The following is a 19,488-nucleotide window of genomic DNA, read 5'->3' as shown; positions in this document are numbered from 1 at the left end:
TCAAATGTGCGTGGAGTTTCAACTGTGTTTTCTGCCAAGGGAGCAAGAATCTGGGCAGAGAATTCCACAAGCAAATCTGCACGGTGTGCCCACACCCTTAGGGCCCACAGATGGAGCCCATTCAATATTCTAGGTGGGTTTCTATCCTCCCTCACCCCGGGGCCAAATGCGTCCAAGAATGACCGGCAAGGACTAGCGCATCCTCCCGCTGGAGCGTAGCCTCATAGACATACATGAAGCTGTGACGTCCGGGCATTACCCGGTGGGCACAGACGTCACTCTGACACTGTGAGCGCTATTAGGATGAGTCGACTCGAGATACAGTAACTTCCCATTCAATGAGATCACTCAGTGACTACTGTAAGGTGGAGCATACCCCCGCTACGGAAGCTGCGCCACCTGCTGGCCGGGAGGCGCTAGTACAACGGCCTTCTGCGATTACTATCGCGCTTTCTATGCTCCGCCCACAGAGCGTGGTTTCCATGGCTTTGCGTTACGTCCTCTAGGACAGCCGAGACGTCAGAGTTGTCAGACGCGGCGGCCGGAGACGGACTGGTGCTTGTCTCTGGGCGATGGACGCTTACACGGTCCACGTGTGGGCGAGGACAGAGCCGTTCCTGATAGGAGCGCTGCCGTTCCCGCCGCCGGCCAAGTTTAGCATGCATTACCTGCGGAAGATGGCAACGTACGTGAGAGCCCGCTCTGCGGAAGGCTGCTACCCGCGGCTCCGCTGGCCCATGTGGCGGCACATCGCGTGCGGGAAGCTGCAGCTGGTGGAGGACACGGCCTGGCTCTACTACGAGGCTTTCCATTGCTTGACAGAGCGCAGCGCACACCAGAGCCTGGAGTGGGCGGAGTGTGTGTCCAGCTGCGGCTCTGTGGACGAGTACGAGGAGGCCCGGAGCACGGTAAGACCCCCAGTACGGGACAGTCAGGGGGACGGAGGCCTCATCCCGCGGGAGGACAGCGGCAAGGACCGATCATGCCAGTTACTGGCACAGGGAGCGATTGGCTGCAGCGGGTTATTGGTGGCTGTGCCCGGTATTTCTATTCCCTCACCAGTGGGTCAGCGCTGCAGTAAAGGTACCGTCACACTGAACGATATCGCTAGCGATCCGTGACGTTGCAGCGTCCTGGATAGCGATATCATTGAGTTTGACACGCAGCAGCGATCAGGATCCTGCTGTGATATCGTTGGTCGGAGCAGAAAGTCCAGCACTTAATAATAATAATAATAATAATCTTTATTTATATAGCGCCAACATATTCCGCAGCGCTTTACAGTTTAACAGTTTCAAACACAAAAGTCATAAGTAACAACGTTAACAATAGCACTTTATTTCGTCGCTGGATCTCCCGCAGACATCGCTGAATCGCCGTGTGTGACACCGATCCAGCGATGTGTTCACTGGTAACCAGGGTAAACATCGGGTTACTGAGCGCAGGGCCGCGCTTAGTAACCCGATGTTTATCCTGGTTACCAGCGTAAACGTAAAAAATAGACACACTACATACTTACATTAAGTGTCTGTCCCCCGGCGCTGTGTTTCTCTGCACTGTGTAAGCGCCGGCCGGAAAGCAGAGCACAGCGGTGACGTCACCGCTCTGCTTTCCGGCCGGCGCTCACTGTCAGTGCAGAGAAGCAGAGCGCCGGGGGACAGACACAGAATGTAAGTATGTAGTGTTTGTTTGTTTTTTACGTTTACACTGGTAACCAGGATAAACATCGGGTTACTAAGCGCGGCCCTGCGCTTAGTAACCCGATGTTTACCCTGGTTACCGGGGACTTCGGGATCGTTGGTCGCTGGAGAGCTGTCTGTGTGACAGCTCTCCAGCGACCAAACAGCGACGCTGCAGCGATCGACATCGTTGTCGGTATCGCTGCAGCGTCGCTTAGTGTGACGGTATCTTTACAGGTACATCTGCTGATACCCACAGGTGAACAGGAGCTTTCTATATGCGTCAGCGCACGTTCACACTGGCCATGTTAAGGTACCGTCACACTAAGCGACGCTGCAGCGATATAGACAACGATGTCGATCGCTGCAGCGTCGCTGTGTGGTCACTGGAGAGCTGTCACACAGACAGCTCTCCAGTGACCAACGATCCCGAAGTCCCCTGGTAACCAGGGTAAACATCGGGTTACTAAGCGCAGGGCCGCGCTTAGTAACCCGATGTTTACCCTGGTTACCAGCGTAAACGTAAAAAAAAAAACATAATAAAATACACTGGCGCTATACCAAAAAATAATAAAGGTTACACGAGTGCTGCCGGTATGTCAGACAGATACTGTACCCAATCTGTCAACCAAATAAAAAACAATTTGCCAATAACTTGGGGGGCATACTGTACAGACCCGTCAGTGGGAATAAGGGCAGAGCGGGACTGGGGGGGGGGGGGGCAGACTGTACAGACCTGTCAGTGGGAATAAGGACAGAGTGGGACTGGGGGGCAGACTGTACAGACCTGTCAGTGGGAATAAGGACAGAGTGGGACTGGGGGGCAGACTGTACAGACCTGTCGGTGGGAATAAGGGCAGAGCGGGACTGGGGGGGGGGGGCGGCAGACTGTACAGACCCGTCAGTGGGAATAAGGGCAGAGCGGGACTGGGGGGGTGGGAGGGCAGACTGTACAGACCTGTCAGTGGGAATAAGGACATAGTGGGACTGGGGGGCAGACTGTACAGACCTGTCAGTGGGAATAAGGGCAGAGCAGAGGGGGTGCAGACTGTACAGACCTGTCAGTGGGAATAAGGACAGAGAGGAACGGGTGCCAGACTGTACAGACCTGTCGGTGGGAATAAGGGCAGAGTGGGACTGGGGGGCAGACTGTACAGACCTGTCAGTGGGAATAAGGACAGAGCGGAACGGGTGCCAGACCGTACAGACCTGTCGGTGGGAATAAGGGGGGGGGGGTGCAGACTGTACAGACCTGTCAGTGGGAATAAGGACAGATCGGGACGGGGGCCAGTCTGTACAGACCTGTCGGTGGGAATAAGGGCAGAGTGGGGGGGGCAGACTGTACAGACCTGTCGGGCAATAAGGACAGAGCGGGACGGGGGCCAGTCTGTACAGACCTGTCAGTGGGAATAAGGACAGAGAGGAACGGGTGCCAGACTGTACAGACCTGTCAGTGGGAATAAGGGCAGAGCGGTACTGGGGCGGGTGTTTGGGGGGGCAGACTGCACAGACTCGTCAGTGGGAATAAAGGCCCCGTCACACATAGCGAGATCGCTGCTGAGTCACAAGTTTTGTGACGCAACAGCGATCTCAGTAGCGATCTCGCTATGTGTGACACGTAGCAGCGATCAGGCCCCTGCTGTGAGATCGCTGGTCGTGTCAGAATGGCCTGGGCCATTTTTTGATCGTTGAGGTCCCGCTGACATCGCTGAATCGGCGTGTGTGACGCCGATTCAGCGATGTCTTCGCTGGTAACCAGGGTAAACATCGGGTTACTAAGCGCAGGGACGCGCTTAGTAACCCGATGTTTACCCTGGTTACCATCGTTAAAGTAAAAAAAACAAACGCTACATACTTACCTACCGCTGTCTGTCCCCGGCGCTGTGCTTCTCTGCTCTGGCTGTGAGCGGCGGGCAGCCGGAAAGCAGAGCACAGCGGTGACGTCACCGCTCTGCTTTCCGGCCGCTGTGCTCACAGCCAGTGCCGAGAAGCCCAGCGCCGGGGACAGACAGCGGTAGGTAAGTATGTAGCGTTTGTTTTTTTACTTTAACGATGGTAACCAGGGTAAACATCGGGTTACTAAGCGCGGCCCTGCGCTTAGTAACCCGATGTTTACCCTGGTTACCCGGGGACTTCGGCATCGTTGAAGACAGTTTCAACGATGCCGAAGTCTTTCCCCTGATCGTTGGTCGCTGGAGAGATCGGTCTGTGTGACAGCTCTCCAGCGACCAAACAGCGACGCTGCAGCGATCCGGATCGTTGTCGGTATCGCTGCAGCGTCGCTAAAGTGTGACGGTACCTTAAGGACAGAGCAGGACGGGGGGGGGGTGGGGTTGTGGTTAGACTGTACAGACCCGTCAGTGGGAATAAGGACAGCAGGACGGGGACCAGACTATTCAGACACCCGTCCATATGAAGCTATATAGATGAAATTCCTAGCTCTGGAGAGGAGCCACATCCTTGTTTGAACAAAGTACAAGAAAATACAAAGAAATGAGCCAGAGCACAAGTTGTTATATGTGCAGTGTGTAAGAGCACGTTCACACTGGCCATTTCAGAGACCAAATCCAAGAAAAAATGGCTGAACATTGGGGCCCTTGTGCTGCTTTTTCCTTACAATAAGGTATGGTCTTAATACTAGAAAGGATAGGATAGTCCCGATAGGTACACCTTGATGTGGGATAGCTGTTACGTTTTGTTTTTTTTAATCACAATAGCGTTAACTAAGTATCTTTTGTTATTTGGGTTTAATCTGCTACAGAAAGTCTGGAGTTGTGCTGTACAGAGCAGTGTAAAGCATGGGGGACACTTTGCTGCCCTGTGCATGGCTGTTTCCATTGCTACTATTGCTGATTACTGATCTCTTTCCTGTGCAGCTCTCGGTGGACACCCTGCAGTTCCTGCTTTTCCTTTACATACAACAAGTTAATAAGGTGTCTCTGCGTACTTCTCTGATTGGGGATGAATGGCCAAGTCCTAGAGCGAGATCACCTTCTCCTGATTTATCTGGACAGTCACCTTTTCATAAGGTAAAAACTATCTGCATTTAGTCAGTCAGTTTTACAAAAAAATAACGCAGACAAATTTTGAATATGTAAACTTAGTATCTGGCATCAAAGGTAAGTATATTCCTATTTTCTATTTTAATTTTTTTTATAGGGATATGGTACCGAGAGCCTGATGGAGAGTCTCCTCTCCTCCAGACCCGGGTACCAGCCGCACATGAAGCTCTCACTTTGCGCATGGTGGGCATAGCCACATGCGTAAAGTGAGAGTTTCAATGCAATCGTATGACTGCGGAATCGCCACGAATATAATGAACATGCTGCGGATTTGACCTCTCTGCGATTCCGCAGCGGGAAAATCCACAGCATAGGCACAGCAACTGCGGAATCCCATAGGATTTCATGGGAATGCGGTTTTTAAGCTTTTTTACGCTGTGGCCAGAAACGCATAAAAACGCAACATGGGCACACAGCCTTAATCTGAATGGGGTAAAGGGGTTTTCCCACCTCCAAGATCCCATCCCAACATGTAGTAGGTGTAATATTATTAGCAATTAACTTATATACTCGAGTATAAGCCGAGATTTTAAGCCCATTTTTTTTAGGCTGAAAGTGCCCCTTCCGGCTTATACTCGAGTCATTGTCCCAGAGATCGGCGGGGGAGTGGCAGGATTGGCAGCTGTCACATAACTCGCCCCCACCTGACGCGTCTCTGCACGTCCCTACGTCTCAGATGGTAACTGGCTCCTGCAGCTCTTACTGTGTTCAGCTGTCACGTAGTACCGCTCATTAAAGTAATGAATATGGATGTGCCTCAACTCCTATAGGTGTGGAGCGCATATTCATTACTTTAATGAGCAGTACCATGTGACCGCTGAGCACAGGAACAAGCTGCCGATGCGCGCCAGAGACGATAGGAGAAGCATGTACTTGCAGACCGCGCCAGGAGGGGGTGAGTATAACAGGGAGGGTGAGCCATGCGATATTCACCTGTCCCCGTTCCCCTGCTTTGCTGTCTTCCGCGTCCTCTGGCTGTGACGTTCAGGTCAGAGGGCGCAATGACGTGTTTAGTGTGCGCCCTCTGCCTGAACATTCACTGCAGAGAGCCGGCGTGCGTCAGTGGAACGGGGGCAGGTGAATATCGCACCTGGCCCCATAGCGCTCCGGTGTCCCCTCCTGCTCAGGACGACAACACTCGGCGCCCAGCGATGAGAGGTGAGTATGTCATTTTTTTTTTTTTTTATCGAAGCAGCATATGGGGCATATTATTCTATGGAGCATCTTATGGGGCCATCAACCTTTATGGAGCAGCATATGGGGCATATTATTCTATGGAGCATCTTGTGGGGCCATCATTAACCCCTTCATGACCCAGCCTCTTTTGACCTTAATGACGGCCATTTTTTGCAATTCTGACCAGTGTCCCTTTAGGAGGTAATAACTCAGGAACGCTTCAATGGATCCTTGCGGTTCTGCGATTGTTTTTTCGTGACATATTGGGCTTCATATTGGTGTTAAATTTAGGTCGATTAATTTTTTGCATTTATTTGTGAAAGGAATGGAAATTTGTCAAAAATTTAGAAAATTTCGCAATTTTCAAATTTTGAGTTTTTATTTTATCCGGATCTTACCCAGTACTGGGGTCCCTGGATTGGGGTTGCGCCCAATACAGGGACCCCAGTACTGGGTAAGATCCGGATATGGTTTGTGTTCTGGTGGGGGCTTTGTTACGCCATTAGGCATTTTACCTATGTTACTCCCTAGGACACTTCCCATAATTGGCCTCACTGAGGACTACTGTTTATGGCCAGACCTTCATTACTTCAGCCATATTGGCGTTATTTGTTACTAATTTGACAGATAGGTGGGTCTGGCACTCTGGTCGTTTTGTGTGGTGGTGTGGGCATCATGGATCTTTCATGCATCATTATATGCCAACAAGGTTATATTGTGATACCTATTGTTAACAAAAGATACGGGCACTGATAATAATCTTTATTTTTATATAGCGCTAACATATTCCGCAGCGCTTTACATTTTTTGCACACATTATCATCGCTGTCCCAGATGGGGCTCACAATCTAAATTCCCTATCAGTATGTCTTTGGAATGTGGGAGGAAACCGGAGTGCCCGGAGGAAACCCACGCAAACAGGGAGAGAACATACAAACTCTTTGCAGATGTTGTCCTTGATGGGGTTCGAACCCAGGACTCCAGCGCTGCAAGGCTGCAGTGCTAACCACTGCGCCACCGTGCCGCCCGCACTGATGTATTTTCCTCTGGTGTTTTCTATTAGTGTTTTTTAAGTGTGTTAGTTTTTAACATATTTTCTAATAAAGTTTATATTGAATTTTCCAAAACGCTCCTGTTGTCCTCCTGTGTATATGAACTTATCTAGATGCATAGTGCGCACTTTGAACCCCCAGGTGCTTCACAAATTGATTCGTAAAAATGAAAAAGTACTTTTTTTTTCACAAAAAATTTTTTAGCCTCAATTTTTTTTCAATTTCACATTGGTAACAGGATAAAATGGATCCTAAAATTTGTTGGGCAATTTCTCCTGAGTACACAGATACCTCACATGTGGGGGTAAACCACTGTTTGGGCACACGGCAAGGCTCGGAAAGTAAGGAGCGTCATTTGACTTTTGAATGAAAAATTAGCTCCAATCGTTGGTGAACACAATGTCGCATTTGGAGAGCACCTGTGTGCCTAAACATTGGAGCTCCCCCACAAGTGACCCCATTTTTTAAACTAGACCTCCCAAGGAACTAATCTAGATGTGCGGTGAGCACTTTAAACCCCCAAGTGCTTCACAAAAGTTTATAACGGCGAACCGTGAAAATAAACAATAATTTTTCTTTCCTCAAAAATTATTTTTTAGCAAGCAATTTTTTATTTTCACAAGGGTAACAGGAGAAATTGGACCCCAAAAGTTGTCCAGTTTGTCCTAAGTACGCTAATACCCCATATGTGGGGGAGAACCACTGTTTGGGCGCACAGCAGAGCTCGAAAGGGAAGTAGTGACGTTTTGGAATGCAGACTTTGATGGAATTGTCTGCGGGCATCACGTTGCATTTGCAGAGCCCCTGATGTGCCTAAACAGTAGAAACCCCCCACAAGTGACCCCATTTTGGAAACTAGACCACCCAAGGAACTTATCTAAATGTGTGGTGAGCACTTTGAACCCCCAAGCGCTTCACAGAATTTGGTAATGCAGAGCCGTGAAAATAAAATCATTTTTTTATTTTCTCAAGGGTAACAAATTAGACCCCCAAAGTTGCAATTTTTCCTGAGTAAACTTATGCCCCATATGTTTGGGTAAACCATTGTTTGGGCGCACTTCGGGGAGGGAGCACCATTTGACATTTTTAAAGCAATATTGGCTGGAATCCATGATGGCGCCATGTCGCGTTTGGAGACCCCTGATGTGCATAAACAGTGGAAACCCCTCAATTTTTACTCCAACACTAACCCCAACACACCCCTAACACTAATCCCAACTCTAGCCATAACCCTAATCACAACCCTAACCCAACACACCCCTAAACACAACCCTAACCCCAACACACCCCTAATCCCAACCCTAACCCCAACACAACCCTAACCCTAATCCCAACCATAACCCTACCCACAAGCCTAACCCTAACCCACCCCTAACCCTAATCTTAACCCTATTTTTCCGTCATACATGATGGCACCACGAGAGAGGGAATCCACCCATCAAGGACAGGAAACCTTCAAGATAAAAGGGGCGGCTCCTCTCCACATCAGTTGGTTTCCTGTCCTTGACGGGGAACCCTCAAGATGAAGACTTCTGATGAAGACAGAAGAGGATGCCTGGGTCGGGTGGATTTTGGCAGGCGCTGGTCTGCTGCACCTGTCACCAGGTACGGGTAGTCGCCTCGGGGGTCATGTATTCCATGCCCCCCTGAGCGAAGCATGGCCACAACCCGTGAGGCAATGCCCGGGTAAAAAATTATCCTCGGGGGCCGCAGATAGCGTTTCCCCCCTGTTGATTAAAAATCCTGCTGTCCACGGGGGTCACTTTTATGGTGCCCCCCCCCCCCCCCCCTGTTGACTAAAGGTGGCCATGCAGCCCGTAAGGCACATCGGTGCCCGGGCCGAGTAAGCTCCTCGGAGGTTTTGGGGCCCTCCCTGTTAAGCTTTGAAAGCAGGTCTCCCCCTCCTCCCTGGTCGGTACCTGAGGCTGCACAAAGGAAGGGTATGCAGCGGTGTCCGGAGCACTGGAGAGCATCAGGACGTTGGGGTAAGTGCTGCGGGCGTGGACATTCCCGGCGCTGCGAGCTTCTTCCCAGCCGGCGCCGAGTACCCGGAAATGGTGGGTACGCGCAGGTGTACAATACCCGGCGGCAGCACTCGGAACGTTTGTACAGGAGCTAAGGTGCAGGGGGACCGTAAAAGGCGGCGCGCACCAGAAGTGGTGACCAGATGCGCGCCTGGAGCACAGACAGTAGCGCGCACCGGAAATAAGGACAGGGTGCGTGCGCAGGCCCGACGGCAGTGTTCAGGCAGAGGCATGATCAACCAGATGAATAGTTGATTAAGTAGCGCGCACCGGACGTGGCTACCGGCGGCGCAAGCGCAAATGCATTTATTAACCAGCTGAAGGCAGGATCAGCCAGGTGATTGATTATATATAACATGCAGGTGCGCACATACACCTGATTCTAGCACTAAATGCTGAGCGGCCAGTAAAAGGCAGAATCAACCAGGTGATCCATTAAAAAAAAAAAAAGAGGAGGAGTGAATCTTTAAACGAACCAGATGTGCTGCCCTGTGTCACTAAACCAGGCCAGGTTGAAGGTGACTACTCTTGTTAAGTGGTGGTGTGTAAGATGGAGAGCTTTTCACCAGAACATTTAATACCACAGCAAGAGGTGCAGGAGAGGTGATCTCGCTCAAGTGAAAAGAGCCAGATCCGCCATGGCAGCAGCCGCTCGGACAGCGTACGGATGGATCGGCATACCAAGGAGGGGTCCCTAGTCTCATTGGGAGACACGGAGAAAACCAGTCGACCTCCAGATCCGGTACCCGTACTTTGAATGCGTCCGAGTGGTGAGTGAACTTCGAGAAAGTCCAGCACGCTAATGTCTGGTCTCTTCTCTCATCTCTGTCTCTCCCCTCTTTTCTTACATACATTGGGGGGTGGAGTATAGGAGGTCCCCAAAAAATATAAGGCTTAATCTAAAAATAAGGAATGTCCCTTGTGTAAAAAGCCTTTAAAGACATCTTGGGGTAAAAGACTGTGTCAGGAATGTATCAACAAGACAGTGGCGGAGGAAACACCCTCCTTTACGGAGAGCCGAAGATCTCTGATCCAGTCAGAGGTCTCTAGATTTGTAAAAGCGTTAGACAGCCGACAGATACCAGATCTAGGGACAGATCCAGCCCCTCAGTAGCATTGAAAAGTATAATGCTTGATGATCCAAATTAGTATCCACCAAAAATATATAACAAAAACTAATATTTACAATAATTTTATTTCAAATCAAAAAATAGGATTAAAAACTAACACAACACCCAAACCCCTTGTAATGAGAGTGGGTCAATAAAAGCCTGGCCCGATGAATGAAGGGCAATGGGTGGGAGCAAATAAATGGAGTATAAGTTCTACACGTCCCCAAGATGCTCCCTGCCTGTCTGCGGAGGTTGGCACCCTCTTGGACGCAATATGGCACCCCTGCTCCTCGACGGCTAGCCCTGTAAACCCTGCGAGTCCCTAAGTTTACATGGGAATGCTACACTGCTGTTGATAACCCTAAATTGCCCACACCTTAGGGCCCAAAAATACTATACACACCAAACCGATGCCAGGTGGTAATTCACCAAAGTGTCTCAGCCCAAATGGCCAGGTCTGACCGTACAAAGCCCTATATACGTATATATCCGACCTACTCCAATGGCTAGTACACCCTCCAGAGTCCCTAACCGGACGTCTCTGCCTGTCAGCGGAGGTTGGCACCCTCTTGAACGCAAAATGGCGCCCCCGCTCCTCGGCGGGTGTCCCTGTTGACCCTTACTGAATCCCTGCAAAAGTTGGGGATCCTATAAAGAAGGTGGTGCCTTAGGGGCTAAACTAGTGAACCATAACCACGGACCCCTATAACTCGGTCAGACCATAGATGAAGCCAGGATTATTAAGAAACACTTAAACCAGATGGTCAAAAACTAGGGTATTTTTTTACGGCTCACCAGACTTAATTGCAACTATTTCACAAAATAGAGGGGGGTGTAGCAACTCCACTCCCCAAATATATATGCATAGATACAGATGTATTTATAGCAGCACATTTAGCCTAGTTCAGATAAATCTTATATGCACTTTATGTACTTCGTCTTATGAGCCATGGAAAAAATGAAAGCTTTCAAGCTAAAAGTACTTATTGTAAGCATTTGTTCAGATGCGCTTCCCGTCCATATGGCATCGATTTTTATTTTTTTTATTTTTATGTATCCATCGCAAGTATTAACAGAAAACTGAATGTCTCTTATTTATTACATTGTTGATTTAAAATCGGATGGCATGCGAATTGCAAATAAATGTAAAATTGAAATAACATTTATTCCCCTTTGGATGATAAATAGATTTTGCACACACCAATCTGAACCCATCCTTGCAAATGAAAATTTTCATTTTCACATAGCCGAATGGGGGGAAAAAATTAGTGAGACACCCGTGCTGTAATAATGCTGTCTACACACCACAAGGTGAATTTTCTTCTGGGGACCCTGTATATGGCTCTGCAACCTACTCCAGCCAACTTTGTACTCCAAAAGCCAAATAATTATTTTCCTTTCAAACTCTGGCTTTTGTCCAAACAGTAGTATTTCCACACTCGGGAGAAACTGTGTATGAAATTGTGGGTTACTTTTTTTTTCTATTGCCCATTGTGAAAATGAAAAATTTGGGACAAAGCCAACATTTTAGTAGAAATTATTTTATTTTTTTATTTTCACTACCTAACATAATAGTCTGTGATGTTCACCTAGTGCCTAAATACTACTAAGGCGGCCCTTTCTTGATCAAAATGTTTGGCACCGATAAAATAATAAAGCCTATATTCACCCCCCATGCTTGCGCTGTTCCAATGGTGTCGGCACATGCTCTCACCGGGGCTCCCATGCGGCGTTGTGACACGTGACGCCGGCACCCAATCAGTGCTGGCGTTACCGTCCTCACCTTTGGACTAATCTAACATGAAGAGGAAGGTCTGGGCTTCAGCTGATCCCTGGCTTCCCCTTCATGCTCAATTCGTACAATGGCGGGGACAGTGATGCCAAATCTGATTAGGCGCCATCATCACGTGTTACAACACCGCACTGCTGAAACTGCGCCATCACGGGAGGTGAGTGTATGCTTTATTATTTTGTGGGGGCCGAACGAGTGGTATGGGAAGAAGTTGTCCTAAGTTTTAACAACTTTAACCCCTTTCTGCCAGCTGACGGGATAGTAAGTCAGCTGGCAGACTCCCCCGCTTTGAGGTGGGCTCCGGCGGTGAGCCCACCTCAAAGCCGCGACATGTCAGCTGTTATCAACAGCTGACATGTGGCCGCAATGGGCGCAAGCAGAATCGTTATCCGCCGCACCCTTTAACTAGATAAATGCCGCTGTCAAACTCTGACAGCGGCATTTAACAAGCACTGCCGACCACGTGGCCGGAAACTCACACCCCTTACCCCCGTCACATGATCGGGGGTCATTGGTGCATTGCCATAACAGCCAGAGGTCTTCTTGAGACCTCTTTGGTTGTTGATGGCAGATTGCTGTGAACGCCACTCTGGTCGGCATTTAAAGCAATGCTGCATTTCTGCTACATAGAGGTGATCTGTGCTTCACCTATGTGTAGCAGAGGCGATCGTGTAGGCTATGGAGGCTATTGAAGCATGCCAAAAAAAGTATTTAAAAGTATAAAAAAAAAAAAAAAAAGTTCAAATCGCCCCCCTTTCGCCCCAATCAAAATAAAACAATAAAAAAATCAAACCTACCCTTTCGCCCCAATCAAAATAAAAAAAAAATCAAACCTACTCATATTTGGTATCACCGCGTTCAGAATCGCCCGATCTATCAATAAAAAGTATTAACCTGATCTCTAAACGGTGTAGCGAGAAAAAAATCAAAACGCCAAAAATTGTTTTTTTGGTCGCCGCGACATTTCATTAAAATACAATAACAGGCAATCAAAAAAAAGTATCTTCACAGCAAGTAGTATAATTAAAAACCCTCACCCAACCCCGGATCACGAAAAATGGAGACGCTAAGGGTATTGGAAAATTGCACAATTTTTTATTTTTTTAGCAAATTTTGGAATTTTTTTTCACCACTTTGATAATAGACACCAAACCTGTCTATGTTCTTTTTTAACTCATAATGACCTGGAGAATCATAATGGGAGGTCATTTTAGCATTTAGTGAACCTAGCAGAAAAGCCAAACAAAAAACATGTGTGATATTGCATTTTTTTTTGCAATTTCATCGCACTTGGAATTTTTTTTCCCATTTTCTGTTACACGACATGGTAAAAGCAATGGTATCGTTCAAAAGTTCAACTCGTCCCTCAAAAAATAAGCCCTCACACGGCCATATTGACAGAAAAATAATAAAGTTATGGCTCTGGAAAGAAGGGGAGCGAAAAACGAAAAAAGCTTCAAGGGTTAAGGGATGTAGTTTCCAATATAGGGTCACTTAGGGTTTTTTCTATTCTGGAACATCAGTGTCTGTAAATTTGACATGTTATAAGTAATCTATTCAAGTTAACTAGCACTTTCCCTTTCTGAGTCCCATTGTGTGCCCAAACAGAAGTCCCCTACCTCATACGGGGTGTTCGCTTAATTAGGAAAAATTGTTACACATTTTGAGGTTTTTCTCCTGCTATGCTTTCTGAAAATGTGGGGCTAAAGCAACTATTTAGTGTATTAAAAGAACATAATTTTGTTTTTCATTCCACCTTGCTTGACTTCCTGTGACGCACCTGAAGGGTTAACAATCTTCCTGAAATCAGTTTTGAATACTTTGAAGGGTGCAATTTTTAAAAAGGGGTTTTGTTGGGCCTTAGTCGCTTCAAAAGTTAAGTAGTTCCTAATAAATTGTCTTGTAAATTTCCTTGAAAGAAAACCAACTTGCTGATATTCTTTCAAGACTTGTTCACAAGTGTTTTACAGTACAAGCAAGTTACTGCGGTTTTATTTTTGCCTTGCAGATTTGAACTATCCAAGCATTTTTTTTCAAGTTGCGCACATCAGGGGGCGTGGAGGAGGCCATCAGGGACCGCCTGTACCTCTAGTTACCTATGCAGCGCCGTCCCTGGCAGCTATTAAAAGTATTGTTTTCTCTGAAACGCCACAGCGTTTGGGAGACAAACATACATGGCTGTGAACATACAGCTAGTGGCTGATATATGCTGCCAGCGGTTTGGGCAGCATAAAAAAAATATAAATAGTTCACCACTCCCTTTCTAGTACAAAGTGTCACTTTATAGTGCTACAAATAGTTACCAACTCAGACCTAGCATTTCAGCGAACGATCCTGCATGAGAAACCGAAGTAGTAACAAAAAGACCTACAGTTTGCTGATAAAGCCTCCTTGTTAGGCCGCTTTCACATGTCAGTGGCTCCGGTACGTGAGGTGACAGTTTCCTCATGTACCGGAGACACTGACACACGTAGATACATAAAAATCAATGCATCTGTGCAGATGTCATTGATTTTTTTGCGGACCGTGTCTCCGTGTGCCAAACACGGAGACATGTCAGTGTTCGTGGGAGCGCACGTATTACACGGACCCATTAAAGTCAATGGGTCCGTGTAAAACACGTACCGCACACGGACATTGTCCGTGTGCAGTCCGTGTGCCATGCAAGAGACAGCGCTACATTAAGCGCTACATTAAGGAGAAGATGCGGCCAGAACAGGAAGCAGCGACAGCCGATGAGGGAGCTGGGTGAGTATTTTCAGAACAGCTGGGGGGGCGCACAGGGGGTGGGAGGGCAGGGGGCACATAGATCTATATTTTAAACACTATTATTCATATATTCCCTGCAGCAAACGCTGCTGCAGGGAAGATATGAATCGCGGCTTCAGCACCAGCACGGTGCGTTTGGTACCCAGTGGCACACGGGTGGCACACGTGTGCCGCACATGTGCCACAGAAACGTAGGGGCACACGGACACGGATAATTCCGGTACCGATTTTTTCCGGTACCGGAATTATCTGGACGTGTGAGACTGGCCTAAGGGTATGTTCCCACGGCCAGTGAACACTGCGAGTTGGACCCTGTGTACATCCGCAGCGTCCAGATGTTACAGCATAGTGGATGGGATTTCAAGAAATCTCAGCAAACTGTAGGCCTTTTTGTTACTCCTTATGTTTCACATGCCGGTTTGTTGGCTGAAATGCTAGGTCTGTGGTGGTAACTATTTGTAGCATTATAAACTGACACTTTTTAAGAGAAAGAGAGTGATGGATTATTTATATTCGATACCCCAAACGTTAAATTTGTGGTTTTAGTTGGCAGAAACACCAACATTTCAATTTTTTTTCTAGTTATGCAGAGGAATCGATCATAAATGCTGTACCTGTTTGTAAGTTTGATTGCCATGATTTTTGAAGGGATTATCTGAGCATTACTTTATAAATGCAATTCCTATTGCTATATGTACCCCCCCTTTTTTTTTGCTCCATGGCCAACCACTAGCTGTTTAGCATGACCTTTATAGGTTTTTTTCTTGTAGGTTTACCTTTATCCACATGTTTGCTACATAGGACCCATCTTTCTTTCGGCAGTACCTATGCCCTTGGGTGCAGGGCCGTATTTGCCACTAGGCACTTGAGGGCACGTGCCTAGGGTGGGACGATGCGGGGGGCAGCACCTGAGCAAGGTTTTTTTTTTTTTTTAATTTAAGTCCTGGGTCACCTCCCGACCGACCGCCATGAGCATTATGTGGGGTCATTATACCGTATGGAGCATCATGTGTGGCCATTATACAGTATGGAGCACTGTGTGGCCATATTTTTTTGTTATAATTATTGTATATGAAACAGTATGATCAGCAGTGCTAAATGGGTGTGGTTGGGAATTGGATATGGGTGTGACTAGTTGTGAAATGGGTGTGGTCAGAGGCGTGGCCTAAAATTTGCCGCCACACACTACGTCTCTTTCCCTTCAAAAGTCGGGAGGTATGATACCATTTTTATGCCTTTTCACGGCAAGTGCCACAAATGAATGAATGAGGCCAAACGCAGTGTTGCTGTAAGTGATCCGTTACGCGGCAGATGCAGAAAAAACTGCCGGATCTGCTGCAAAAAGCTACTTTCACATCAGCGAATCTAGACAAAGTCACTGCCGGTAGTGTCATACTCACCAATTGGGGAGGCAGCACTTAAAGTGCCTAGAGCAGCAGAAACTCTAAAAACGGCCCAGCTCGAGCGCTAGTGTCTTTACTAGGTTTGGCCAGCATGTATCACCTGACAGGTTCACGTTAGTGGGTGTAGAAATGGGGCACAAAAGCTCATCATGGAACCATAGCCTTACTCAAGACGAGCTTTTTTTTTTTTTTTTTTTTTAGTAATTGCTTATTGGCTTTCTAAAATCTAATTTATGGAATTCTAATTTCTTCTTTTGTTTTAGAACTGGGATGACTATGGCCACCATGCATTTATACAACATCACATGCCTTATCTTTTGGAGTTGCTTTTGGATCCTGACCAGCTTACTAAATCCTCTCATTCTAGTCCCTATAGTCTTTTATCCCTTGATGCTGCACGTGCTCTCAGCTTGCTTCTGGAAGGAACAATGGACAAAAACAGAACTATCCATTCTTTTATTGATTTAGCCCTTTGGCACCCAATGCAAACTTTATGTGGTTATTCGAAGACAAGTGAAACATTCTCCATTAAAAAGTTGCAGGCCTGGATAAAGGAATGCTTTGTGGTAAATCCATTCGGGATATCTGCATGTATCAAGTCTGGAAGAAAATTGTCATGGGCTCAGCAAAGTAAGAATTTTGTATTACTTTTTTCTTTTCCATATTTGGTTTGTAAATTTGCCAACGATTCAGTCTTTTAAGAATCCCTTTTTTTTTTTTTCAAACTAGCATTGATTAAGAAGTTATGGGTCATTTTTTCCTACTACTACACTAGCAGAATAAAAGGACATCAAAATGTTTCCACGAATGAGATACAGTGGAACCCATGACGTAAATCGGACTGCAGCCCTCTCTAGTTACTTTTCAAGAAGGACTGATGTCCTTCATCTCCCGAGATCAGTGTCTAAACTAAGAGGAGCAGGAGCCCATACATTGCCTTGAAAATGTATTCATATCCCTTGAAAATTTTCACATTTTTTTCTTGTTACACCATCAAACTTAAATGTTTTTTATTGGGATTTTATGTTATATACCAACGCAAAGCAACAAGTATTTGTGTAGTATAGCGGAAATGATACATGGTTTTCTAATTTTTCTTAAAAAAAAAAAAAAAAAAGTCTGTCTAGAGTTACAAAAAGGAAGTCTGTTTTGAAAGCAATATATTTTAAAATATTTGGAAAATAATGTATCATGTCCTTTACACTTCACAAATACTTTCTATTTTGTGCTGGTATATCACATCAAATTCCAACATTTTAAGTTTGTGGGTGTAGCGTGAAAAAAATGTGAAAAAGTTCTCAAGACATAAAAACTTTCAAGGCAATGTATACATCAGTTGGCCAAGTGCAGGGCTATATGTGGAAAAAGAAGTAGATCACTCACCATCAGTCACCATCTCCATTGATGACTGAACTGAAATGCAAATAAACATTGAGGAGAATGAAGCTGGAGGTAACCTTCATTGTGAGGAGCAAGCAGAAATTCCACTTCCTGTCACAATTCCTCAGCTCAGTCAATAGCTGCTATGCTGTTCTGTGGAAACTGTCTTGCTGAGCTGTCTGTGTTTTGATTGACAGCTTGGTTGTCCAATACTGTGATGGGCTGTTGGTGCCTTGATTGACAGCTCAGATGTCCAATCTGTGACTGGGGCATGCAGGACTTGCTGCAGGTATTCAGTGTTCTGATAATCACATAGCTACTTAACTGGGCTGTCTGCCTCTGATCCCTGCCAGACGTACTTTGTGCTTCCTGGTGTTAGCCTAAGGCTACTTTCACACTGGCGTTTTTAGCCAGACGTCGCAATGCGTCTTTTATGGCAAAAAACGCATCCTGCAAAGTTGTTTGCAGGATGCGTTTTTGCCCCATAGATTAACATAAGCGACGCTTTGCCACACGTAGCAACCGTCGTGCGACGGTTGCGCCGTGTTATGGCGGACCGCCGGGAGCAAAAAACGTTACATGTAACGTTTTTTGCTCCTGACGGACCGTTTTTTCCGACCGCGCATGCGCGGCCGGAACTCCGCCCCCACCTCCCCGCACCTTACAATGGGGCAGCGGATGCGCCGGAGAAATGCATCCGCTGCCTTCATTGTGCAGTGCGTTAAACACTAGCGTCGGAATCTCTGCCCGACACATTGCGACGGGGACATTCCGACGCTAGTGTGAAAGTAGCCTAATTCTGTTGCTCTGATCTTCTGCTGCCTGACCCTTTGGACTGTGTTCTGACTACCTCTTTGTCTTGCCCTTCAGCTTTTGCTCCGCTATCTCTTATTGACCCTGGATTGTGACCTGACTTACTCCTTTGTCTTTTCCCTTGGTTATCTATGTACTCTCTCGGTATTGACCCGGTAACGTCTGACTCTTCTGCCTCACAGCCTGTCCGTGAGTAGTGACTAGTGTCACACTTTCATTACGTTTCTCTGGACAGAATCACAGGAGGTAGTCCTTGACCTATAGTGGAACAGGATCACGGAGAGGTTAAAAGGTCCCTCCGCCCTCCAATTTTTCCATCCCCTTCTGTCTGTCAAACAGTCCATTACCGACACCTCTCTCAGAGAGGTCCCTCAGCCAACAGTCAGCCTGTGCATCATCTACAGTAATGCAGCATTCCTGTTGTGACACCACTTCCCTCCTTGGTGGGCTCTCGACATTACCTGCTCCCCCTTTTATAGCGGGTGTGAAGCCAGCACAGGTAAGTGCATGGTGGAATGTTGAAATAGAAAAAGCACACAGCTGCTATACTAAATGTCTAATGAAAAAGCTGCTGGTACCTAGGCAGGTGACGTGTGCTGACCTGCCAACCAAATGATAGTCGCAAATATTCCAATAAGGATGCCGCGCTAGATCACATGCTGAAAAAATGGAGCTGGAAAGTGAATGTAAAATACCTCTTATGTAGTAGCTGCTACACCTGGAACCTGCTGAAGTTGTTCCTGCTCAATAATGCCGTCCGTGCTGTTGAGGACAGGGGCAGCGCTGACAGTCCAAGTGTAGAGGGAGCGTCCTTCCGTAGATGAATTAAAAAATCCCCAGCACGCTCGTAGCTGGAGAAGTTGGCGGGCAACCTAGGCCTATGGTGCCACCGTGCAGTAGCGGGGGGGGGGGGGGGGCATGGTTAAACGTTGACGTCACCTGTCCTTATGGACGGACACTAACAGGGGCCAATGCCAACGCGTTTCGAGGGATCCGTCCCTATTTCTCAAGGTATGGCTCTCCTGCTAACACTGTCTATAATATAGCCACGCTCATTTGGCTCTATACTTGTCATTGGACCGCCTACCCAGCTAGGACCACCCAGACACCGATGTAACAAGTATTCTCTTCCAAACTGTGTGAGTTACCTGCTGAATAATCTATTGCTATACTTCATACTAAAAAATTGGAAAAGGGACTTACCGTACTGTTTCTTGATAATCTAA

The 19,488-nt window shown here is 47.1% G+C and overlaps 1 protein-coding gene across 2 annotated transcripts in view; it reads left to right on the top strand.

Moving 5' to 3' along the window:
* Window positions 1–487: 487 nt before the first annotated feature.
* TBCCD1 (TBCC domain containing 1) overlaps window positions 488–19,488 on the top strand; it is a 75,168-nt gene continuing 56,167 nt past the window's right edge. For both annotated transcript variants that reach the window (XR_011314683.1, XM_069733838.1), the window contains exons 1-3: window positions 488–908; window positions 4,556–4,708; window positions 16,333–16,699. Coding sequence is in view for 1 of the 2 variants with exons in the window: in XM_069733838.1 (XP_069589939.1) it covers window positions 573–908; window positions 4,556–4,708; window positions 16,333–16,699 (856 nt within the window). In the remaining variant the exon portion in view is untranslated. The remainder of the gene's footprint in view (window positions 909–4,555; window positions 4,709–16,332; window positions 16,700–19,488) is intronic.

The sequence above is a fragment of the Ranitomeya imitator genome, chromosome 7 (genome assembly GCF_032444005.1).
Source record: "Ranitomeya imitator isolate aRanImi1 chromosome 7, aRanImi1.pri, whole genome shotgun sequence".
NCBI classification, from domain to species: domain Eukaryota; kingdom Metazoa; phylum Chordata; class Amphibia; order Anura; family Dendrobatidae; genus Ranitomeya; species Ranitomeya imitator.
The sequence above is the reverse complement of the archived record's forward strand: the minus strand, read 5'-3'. Positions and strand labels throughout refer to the sequence as shown.